At 42.8% G+C, this 10956-nt stretch overlaps 1 protein-coding gene across 2 annotated transcripts in view; it reads right to left on the bottom strand.

The window, feature by feature from the left end:
- The window catches only part of Astn1 (astrotactin 1), a 346089-nt gene that overhangs the window by 210095 nt on the left and 125038 nt on the right, over nucleotides 1-10956 (bottom strand). For both annotated transcript variants that reach the window (XM_005363931.3, XM_005363932.3), the window contains exon 2: nucleotides 3217-3404. In XM_005363931.3, the coding sequence (XP_005363988.1) occupies nucleotides 3217-3404 (188 nt within the window). The remainder of the gene's footprint in view (nucleotides 1-3216; nucleotides 3405-10956) is intronic.

Below are 10956 nucleotides of genomic sequence, written 5' to 3'. Positions count from 1 at the left end.
TAAGGATAGATGGTAGGGTAAGGATAGATGGTAGGGTAAGGATAGATGGTAGGGTAAGGATAGATGGTAGGGTAAGGATAGATGGTAGGGTAAGGATAGATGGCTGCACTGACTGTGTGGCCACAGCCTCTAGAGCAAGCTGCAGGCTGCCTTGGGCCAGTTCTTTATCCTGTATCCTTTCCCCTGCCAAACCTTTTCTCACATAGCCTTGTCTTAATCTCTGGTAGTCAGGGGCTGATGTTCTGACATAACCACACCAAACGTTCATCCTTGGAATTTTATATGGTTTTATTTACTTGGCATTTTAAAAAATTTTGGTATGACAAAGACAAGCCCTTTGTAATGGACTTGAATCAAACAGAAACAGAGCTAAAGTTACTTATGAGCACAGGTCGGGGTAGCTGGGTTGATGGAAGAAAATGGTATTATCAACGTGAAGGTGATGTAGTCCCTGACTAACAGGGTATGCCTGCTTGATCTCACCACTCTCTGGAAGCCATAAGCACACTGAAGATGATCTTCCCTGACATAGCATAGAGCTTTAGATTAAGGGTCCATAACTCCTTTCCCCCATGAGTCGACTGATTAATTTCAATTGTGAGGTAGGGTAGCTTCCTTTCTCCCACTTCATTTATGGCTTTACCTGGACATTGGAGCTTCTCATTTCCTGTAGTTTAAACAACACGCCTGGGTCCACGAAGGTAACCTAACCTGCCAGTTATCTATGAGGACACTGACTGAAGAAGAAATGAAAGGCTTATATTCTGAGAAATTTTAAACCAGTATTTTAAAAAACAAGACTCACTTTATTGTAAAGAACTTGTAATGGGCAGAATGCAGGGAGATGAGTTATAAAAAGGGGATATGAAACTATTTGCTTTTCTTGTTTTTACTTTACCACGGATTTCTTCTTTATTTTCTGGGTAGATATGGGCATAAAATGGAATTGATTATGAAAGCATAAAGTCCAAAGTGAAGCTTCATGGCTATTTTAACTATATAAAAGTTCAGTCAGATGTATATACATTGGGTCTGTCTGTGCAAGTACCTACTTGAATGACTAGGTTAATATAGATAGGCCAGGTTTTTTATGGGGAAAGTTTTCATCCTAAATTTTGGATAATGAAGATTTTCAAGCTATATAAAATGTACCAATTTTTTCATGGTTGCCGTCAGTAACAAAACATGCAGAATTTACCCTGTTCTCTGCACTAGCTCAGGCTACGTGGTGCTGGGTAGAACTAAATAATATGTAATAAGACCAGAGCAAGAGAACAATTAAAATTAAACGAAGACTTAGGCCAGGCCAATATGAGCATATTAGCATTGAGGTAGCAGGATCCTAAGCACATAGCCCATGTGTAATCAGTCAAGTGTCAACCAACTCTCAGAACCTCTTATAAACAGATAATGCATTGGCTCACCAATACATTCATGTCAAATAAAATGGGCATTTTCTGTCTCCATTGAAAATGTAATATTTGCTACACAAATATTGATGATGCATTAGCCATGTGAAAAACATTCTTCTATTGCTAAGTATTCACCAGTAAGTGAAATATTACCCCAAACCCCTCACCAATCACAACCTGTCATTATAGCATTTATTTTTATTGTTGTTCCTAAATTCAGGTTCCTAGTACTTTAAGAAGAATTTTACCATGTTCTTGAGACTTTACATTTCCATATAGATATGATGATGGTGAAGAAGTTTTGGAACTGGGATATAAAGCATGTATTGGCATACCCTTTACTATGGATAAGAGGAACCAGGGTGCTGATTTCTTGTGGTTGGGACAAAAGACAGATTTGGTAGTAACAAACAGTTGAGAGAGTCAGTCATCCAACAAACCTTCATGGGGTAAGTATTTTAATTTATTCCAGAATATTAACTGAATAATTCTTTTCTAAGACTTTCTGATAATATCTAAGGTTTGAAAAAGCTTCTCCATCACTGGACAGTGGTGATGGACACCTTTAATCCCCACATTTGGGAGGCAGAGCAGAAGCAGGAGGGTCTCAGTGAGTTTGAGGCCAGCCAGGTCTACAAATCAAGTTCCAGGACAGCCAAGACTGTTACACAAGAAGCCAAAATGCTCCTCCATATACGGGTATGTTTCTAGGCTTGGGATTAGGAAGGACAGTTGGAAAATGATGCTGTAGAAATGGATGCAACTGTGATCTACAGAAAAGGACTGGACTGAGCTCCTGGAGTTCAGCTAAAGAGAGAGAGGAGGGATCATATGAGTAAGGCATGGTCAAGATTATGATGGGGAAAACCACAGAGACAAGTGACTCAAGCTAATGGGAGCTCACCAACTCTGGACTAATAGATGGAGAACCTGCATGGGACAAAATTAGGTCCTCTGAATGTGGGTGACAGTTATGCAGCTTGATCTGTTGGGAGGGGGGCTGGAAATGGGACCAGGTACATGACCTATTTTTTTGGAGCCCGTTCCCTATAGTGGGATACCTTACTCAGCCTTGATAACGGGGGTCTGGGGGCCTGGTCCCGCCTCAATTTGGTATGCCAGACTTCATTGACTCTCCAAGGGAGGCTTTACCCACTCTGCAGAGTGGATGGGGACTGGGATGGGGGGAGGTAGGGGTGCGAAAAGGGAAGTGAGGGGAAACTGGGGTTGATATATAAAGTGAAAAGAATTTTAAATAGATAAAGAAAAAAAATAACTACAACTTTTATGGCCCACGTGGATGCATTCCCCACAAACGAGAAGTTTACACATCAGCATGTTCAATGACCTTTATGGATTTGTACTTTAAACAGCTACATCTATTGTGTTGGTTTAAATGTCCCCTTCCCCTGAAAGACTCTTAGGTTGGAAGCATGGTCTCTAGAATGTCAATAATGGTGGGTGGTGAAGCCTCTGGGAAGTCCCCTATTGATCAGCAGAATGCCCTAGGAGGGAACTATAGTGCCTCTCTGGCTTTCAACATGTTTAGGACATGAGCACATCCACACTTGGCCCCATCATAGCTATCTGTCATGATATGATAGAGCAGAGAAGGTCCTCACCAGAGAAGAACTGACACAGAGACCTGACCTCCAGAACTGCAGGCTTCTTTGTAAGTTGTCACCTAAGATATTTTGTTATCACAGCAAGAAACCAACGAATATGGTGCTGACACCAAGACTCTTAATATCAAGGTAAACACAAACTATGTGTGACTGGAAGGCTGGGGTTAGCCTGCTCTTACCATGACTGAGATGTGTAGGATCCTTAGTTCCTCTTCTGCTGACTCATGTTGGGGTTCTTCTGTTGGGTCTTGTCCAGGGAGACTTGGAGCGCCATCTTGGTGATGGATGTGAAAAAGCAAAGTACCATTCTCCAGCCATTGCTGCCTCCAGCGCACCAGAGGGATGTCCTCCGTATTCCCTGAGATCTCTAGAGGGGGGAAAAACATCAAAATCACAGGGTGAGATTTTGTACTAGACCAAGATTCCATAGTAGTGGTTTCTGGTACCAACAAACCAATTCTGTCTGCAGACAACAAAGGGTTCTGACTGCAGGTAGACTTATTGCTGCTTATAAAACTCAAGGAGGACAAGAGATCTAGAGAAGAGGAGAATTATCCCCCACAGGTCTTTCTATGATAAATCTAGTGAGCCAGACTCTCACCCAGTGAGATAAATACTGACGTGAAAATTCGAGTTCTCCCCCTCGTTCTGTGATCAATAGCATCCTTTACATTGCACAGTTTGAACACCTGATAATCCCCGGGGGCAAATACAAGGTTGTTTGCCTCTTGTAAATCTGGACGTGTGAGCTCTGCAGCAATTATTCCTAGATGCCCATGAATCTACCAAGGAGAGAGTCGGTAATTATTGTGCAGAGAACTGGCATTTATGGAGCAGTCCTGGGAGGTTACGGAAGAGCCTCTGGGGCTGATCGCATGGTTTTGAAGCCATACGCATAGGCCGCATAGTCCATGGGAGATGTCTGATAACTTGTTATGACAGGAAAAGAAGTGTTTTCACTCTTTTTTGTTTGTCTCTTCAGTTTTACAAAGCAGATGTGATGTGTGAAGAAAGTGCTGTGAATTGGGCCCTGATCACAGGTATAAACACCCATTCACTTCTCAGGGATTTGGATCAATAGTAAAATACCTAAAAACTCTGTTGCCTTCTGCACTGTAGTACAAGCTATGGTGATGTAGGAAGTCCTTCTGTTTATGTGCTGCTTTTATGGTTTAATAAATAAAGAAACTGCTTTAGCCTATGACAAAGCAGAACTTGGCCAGGTGGGGAAAACTAAACTGAATGCTGGGAGAAAGAAGACGGGGTCAGTGAGAAGCCATATAGCCCCATAAGAGACAGTAGAGGCAGGTAAGCCACAGCCTTGTGGTGATACACAGATTAATGGAGATGGGTTAATTTAAAATATGAGTTATCCAGAAATATGCTTAAGCTATTGGCCAAACAGTATTGCAAATAATATAATGTGTGGTTATTTTGGGGCTGAGCAACTGGCCACCTAAAACACTATGGTGCTGCTGCAGGAACACCCTGGGTACATACCCTCTTTTCTCTTAGTCCTAAGCGATATCACATCAGGCATCTTATAATAGAGAAAATGGATTAATCTACCTTCTCCAGGACTTTGCTTAACCTTCAGACCATGTTTCCCTTAACAACTACTACAACCCCAAAGGGGGACCAGTGTTCTGCTATACACACTTTAACAAATCATCACTTTATAAAATTTCATTTTTAAAAGGCATACTTCTTCTCTCAAAATTTATTAGCTTTAGCCAAAAAATTATGACATAGATATAAAAAAGATTTAATAGACACAATTAGAATATTTTCTCATCAAGTATCACAAACACAAAGAGGAAAGCAACTTTAAATATGTATAGAATTTATAATTATCCTTCACTATTTATGGAAGAGCTGGTATTATTTATTGATTTAATAGTCACAGACCAGACATACACTATGCACCATGCCCTGTGCTAGGCACTCAGGTTCTAATTGAAATGCTGACCTTCACAATGTTTTAAAGCAGTCCGCCAAGAGTGAATATGCATAATGAATCCTTGTGGGACTGTGAGTGGAGGAACTGACCTCAGAAAAACATGCAAGAAGTTAAAGAAATGGTCTTCTCTGAGGAAATAGATGCCTCATGGTTAATCGAAAAGGGAAAGGGATGAACAGGCAACCAACGAAGGAGGATAAGAGGAAGGAACAGATATCTTCTTTCACCTTCTCTGCAGGTCACTGAGGTTCTGTATGGGACACAAGCCATTGGCCTACCCCTGAAAGGCACTGGTATGATGGCCTCCCTCATTCAACAGCACGCTCCCCAGGGAGAAGAGTAAATTGAGACTGTGAGGGAGAGCTGCCGACAAAGAATCCCCCTTCATGCTTGGCCCTTCTTTTCTGTTGCCTAAAAGGCTCTGTCATCTGTCAGGCTGGTATATCATCTGAGATCTTGCATACAATTGGCCTCGAATCCAGGGAGCTTCAGAAGGCAAACAGATGGAGAAGAAAAGATTTGCGTTTCAGACCTGGGTTTCAGAAGGCATTTCTACATTTGTTTCCGGGAGTGGTGATACTGGCTTCCCACATCCACCCTTCCTCTAAAGAGTCTTCCACATTCAGAATTGAGGAAACACCCTTGGATGCATCTCTGAAGGTAAGCATTTAAGGCAGCAAGAGTCCAACAAATTGAGTGCAGGCCCAATAATCAACAACTCTTGCAGGAACATGGCTGTATATCCTGCAGGCACTGTTCATGCTTTTTCATCCATCAATGTACTAGAAGACTCCTTACAAGTGCACCCTCCCCTACAAACATATCCTCCCCAAGCCCCTGTTTGGCCACTGCACAGGGAACCAAAGTCTGTATTTATCTCAGCAGAGATAAAAATCATCAGTATTCCAGAACCCACCAGTGCATTTATGGTGTAATCAAGCCCAGCTTCTTTTCAAGAACCATCTCCACCTAGTCTAAGATTTATCCCAGACATGTCTGGATGCCACTCAGCCCCTTCTATAACTATTCAAAAGGATGTAGCACCTGTCCCTTTAAACCACTTCACAAACTAGATTTTGTTCCCAGCAGATCTTCATCAAGTAGGTCAGACTTATTACCTCTGGTTTAACCAAGCTAGCAAAGATAAGGAAGTACCTGAACCAAAGACACCCAACCTGACAGAGGACAGGGACAGAGAAACCATTAGATGCCCTCCACTCCTTTCACAAAGCAGAAAACATGACCTCAGAATATGTAGACACACATACACACCCACACAGAGAGAGAGAGAAAGAGAGAGAACACCCTAAAGTACAAAGGCCATGTGGTGTTTTATGACCTTAACAGCTATAATAATCTAATTTTTTTGTTCCAGATCTTAGTATTACATGACTTATTTTTAAACTGAAATACAATATGAATGCCATAAAGTCACCTTTTAATTTAGTGAGATTTTGTGTATTCATCATGTTGTATAACCCTCACCCACTGTCTAATTCTAGAACATCTTCATCAGCTCACTAAAAAACTTTATACCTATGAACAGCTACTATATTTCAATGAAGAGGCAAGTGTTGCTTTTCATGGCACTAGGCATGGGGGTACCAAAGAAAGAAGAGGAGCAGCACAGACTCTGACAAAGTGCTCCATGGGGGCAGCGAGGCTAGCACAGTCTGGCAGTGGCTTCCAGGCTAACCCTCTAAACCCTTCTGTGGGTTAAACATTCCCATCCCTGGGAATGGTGATATCATGATTCTGCACAGACTTGGCTCACTGTGGAGGGCAAGAGGGGGAAGGAAAGAGGGCACCATGTCTGTCATGAGCATCATCAATTCTTAGTTTCAAGATAATTACGAGATGATAGTTTCTTACTTGGCATTTTCCCCTCTCCTCATAGGATCTGACATGAAAGAGCTCAAATGCTAAACTAGCAACGTATTTATATTTACACTATATCTGGCTCGATCGGCTGATGAAAGACCAAGTAGGATATAGTAAACGCTCTGCCACTTCTTCACCATCAGGATTGAAATCTGAGCTTGGAACATTACATGCTGGTGTGAATGCCCCTCCCCCAAGAAGAACTATAATCCAAGTCAGTCCTGAGACTTCAAGGGTATTACTGGGGAGGTGATAAAATGGTTACTCCAATCCAAAGCCTCAGAAGATTGCCACTGAGGCTCACTCAGGACCTTTGTGGCAATTTACTGAATGAAACAAATGCCAATAGGACCCTTTATGGTTATTTCCAGATGTCACAGGTCCCGTAGTTGTCACAAGCACTGATCCTTTCAATACACAGTAGGACTGAGGTCTCCAGAAAGGGAAGGCTGTCCCATCTCTCTCCATGTTTATCCTTGCTCCTACAAACCTCATGTCTTCATTATCCCCAAATCCTGCAATACGAAGAAAGCAGAGCGCCACTCCTTCTTGTATACAACAAATATTCCAAGGGCACATTATGTTTGTCATGGTTGGAAATCAAACCATGTATTCCTGCTCTCCAAGAGCAAGAAATTTCAGATGTGGCCAGGGCTAAGTGACAGCAATGCTGCGTGTCAGGTGAGACTTGGAAGGGTAAACACTGATGGGAAGTAAGAAAACAGTGGAAGATACTGGGGACACACTTGTAGATGAAGGCCACAGTATGTGCAAGGGAACAGAAGAATGATGCACGTGGTCAGAATCACAGGAGGTCTAGTTAAGCTGCAGGGGTGTGGGATATGGAGGCGAACCTCAGAGGAATCAGAATCCAGATTAATGGCACTTGTAAGAGTCTTGAATGCCATCCTAAGGAGTTCACAGCGAGGGAAAAGTCATTCCCAATTCTATTAGGCAGAAGCATGAACCAAGTTAATGATCAACAAGACTCGGAATGAGAATGGCATTCTTCAGTGACTAGATAAAGAAGTGGGACTCAGGAGGACTGGCCATGATCTGAGGAACTTTGAGCAAGCTTCCTAACTCTGAGCTTCCTCATCTCTGGGAAGATGCAACCGTGTAGATGACCTTCAAGAGTCCTTGATAACTTTGATGATCACATGGGCACCATCATGTTAAGTTTAATGTTACCAATAATGTCAAACCTCTTCTCAGATCTGAACCACATGGGTTGAGAAGATGTGTGTATAGACGTAAAGATATACACCCAACATCACATTGTACCGCAGTCTGTTGAGGAAGACCCTCATCACACGGCTGCAAACATCTGGATCCACAAGAGACCACTGGCACTGCATGTCCGTAGAGAACTGTACTGGTGGGGCGTTGGGCAGAGAAAGTTCTAGGAGAGAAAATTTGGGTTGGAAAAGGCAGAGTGAGATGATATCACTTTTAATGAGCCTTAGTCATTGCTCTAATGATAGCTTGTGGGCTGAGAGTTTGTCGTCTCTTTGTGGGGTTACGTCAGGACACTCAAAACTTTGTTGCAGAAATTGTTCCCCCTGGTGTTACAACATGCCCTCACTCTCCACATGCCTTCTCCCTTCTTCGTGCATGTCTTCATACTGAGAGGACCTGATCTGAGTTGTCAAGAAACATCAAGTCAGTATCAGAATCTCCTAAGCACCAGATCCGCCATGCCCTCTTTCAACGAACTAGACAATCCCAATTGGAGTATAAATTTAATTGGGAAAATTCTTAAGGAGCATTTAATTCGGTGAATTGCTTAGAGTATGTTAGAACAGTCTGGGTGTCTTGGGACCCCTTTTCACTGCTAGCAAGCCTGAGTTTCCAGCTGAGTTCTGCTGAGTAGTAATGAGGTGGTGTGGTTGCTGAGGTCAAGGCAGGAGGTGGCATTAACTTGTCCATGCTTGGCCTCATGTGGAGGGCACTTGCTGAACTGATCCTGTCATCTTTGAAGGTTCATTTTGACACCCCTGGCAACCATTCCTCCTGTTGAAGGGCCTTGTTTAGATTTTCAAACTTAGTTTCGTCTTCACACAACCTTTCCTTGAAAGCAAATCTAAAATGCTTTCTGAGGGACTCCCCCAAGAATAGATGAGCTTCACTGAAGGAACAGTAGCAGGCACCACTAAGAAGGTCCTTGCTTGTGGGGGATGGGGGCATCTTCAACTTACTTAGATTTATTGGTTATTTTGTATGACATTACAAATGCCTTTATCTTATTTGTGAAATAATTTCATGTAAAAGAGAACATCTCTGAAAATAAAACTGAGTTCCACCTCCACTATATGCTATCCTAGGGGCCACTGTGAGTTTCCTTGTGTGACAAAAATTAATTTCGGGGGGAAGGTGATGCAGTAGGTCACAGCAGCTGCTGCTAAGCATCAACACCATAGCACCACTATAAAAAGTCAAGTGTGGGCACAGGCCTGTATCCCAGCACTAGGGGAGTACAGTAACAGTCGGATCACAAAGGCTTGCTCACCATCCCACTGAGCTTCAGGTCGGAAGACTGTCTCAGAGGAATAGGCAGAGTTTGATAGAAGAGAAAATTGATGCCTAACCTCCAGAGATGTGCACACACAAACAAAAATATTGAGGTCACATCATTAATAGTGCTAACCAACCAGCTACATCGAAATGTAACAGTTGTGTCCTGTCTTTCTGATAGTGACTATTAAAAATATTAGGAAAGCTGGGCCTAGGACAGAACTAGTCTATTTCATTTTAATTTCCTTTCGTTCTTTTTTTTAAATCTTTCCCTTTCCATTCCCTACTTTTGGTGCTTGAAAGATATTGATGGTAGGTCCAGTTTTCCACATGGTTTCATTATGCTCTTCTGACTCAAACTATTAACCGTGGTATTAACTTTCAACACCTTTGTAAGGAAATCGCCTGCTTAAGTCAGGGGTTAATAACAGTCAGGGATCACTAATTATCTTGCAAATCTCCACCCTGGTATCAAATGTGATATCAGGCTTTAATGTCTCTGGAACAGCAGCCTCTAAAGACCTCAACTTGTTTCATAAACATAATGACAGCAGCACATTAGTGTCTTGGCCATCTGTGAAGGAAGATGAGGGACAGACAGAGGAGATGTAAGCAGAGAGAAAGGACAAAATGAAGAGATGCGAGGCGATGTGACCAGCCTTGGGCTGAGGTACTGCCCACCTCTCTCTCACCACAGGGACCAGCTGCTTTGGAGTTCTGATGTGGAATGATCCCATATCCGAGAGCAAGAACCATATAAGACTGCTCACTCCGCTGGGCCTGAATTCAGTTTAGATGCCAGGAGCGCTGATGCTTTGCATGGAGTGTGTGCCTGCTAATGCTTAACTAAGAGGACACAATGTGAGATCCCAGAGCCAGAGAATTCTTTTGTGAAGATGTCCATAGACCAGTTAAGAATGCAGCTCCTATTGTTGTTTCTGCATTCAATGCACTGGCACCACAGAGATGTTTTCTATTATCCTGTTCTCGATCCCCTCCCTCCAAATAAACTTCATCGATGGCTATAGCACTTTCTGAAGCAAAGCTTCAGATCAAGACAGCTTAAAGCGTCAAACAGCTACCAATAGAAGCACAGGAATTTCTCTTCTCAGGTAACCAGAACCCTCTTGACTTACTGAGATTTGGAGTCTCGAATTCACCCATGACTAGATGCAGCTCATTGAAAGTCTGTGTTTTCAGCTTAGTGGCATTCACCACACATGATATAAACAAGGTCTCAGTAGATCATTGGCCCAGGGATGAGACATGGGGTCGCAAGGCACACAGACCACTGGAAAGGGTATGAATTCTATGGATCTCATATGCCTTGTCCTCAGGTCATGGGACGGAAGTCTCCAAGATCTCTCTAGTTCTGACCGCTCGTTGATGTCACAAAAATCAAGCACAACACTTGGTGATAGTCAGACCCAAGTCACATGCAGGCTAGCTACATTTCTGCAAGACAACTGTGTAGAAATAGGAGCGGCGGGCTGCGTCCCGGCACCCGGCCGCCCACATGGCTAGCTCTACCCGAAATAATTACACGGACACTGTGTTCATTTAA

Source organism: Microtus ochrogaster (assembly GCF_000317375.1).
Source record: "Microtus ochrogaster isolate Prairie Vole_2 chromosome 6 unlocalized genomic scaffold, MicOch1.0 chr6_random_2, whole genome shotgun sequence".
NCBI lineage: Eukaryota > Metazoa > Chordata > Mammalia > Rodentia > Cricetidae > Microtus > Microtus ochrogaster.
This window is presented reverse-complemented; position numbering and strand designations above follow the sequence as displayed.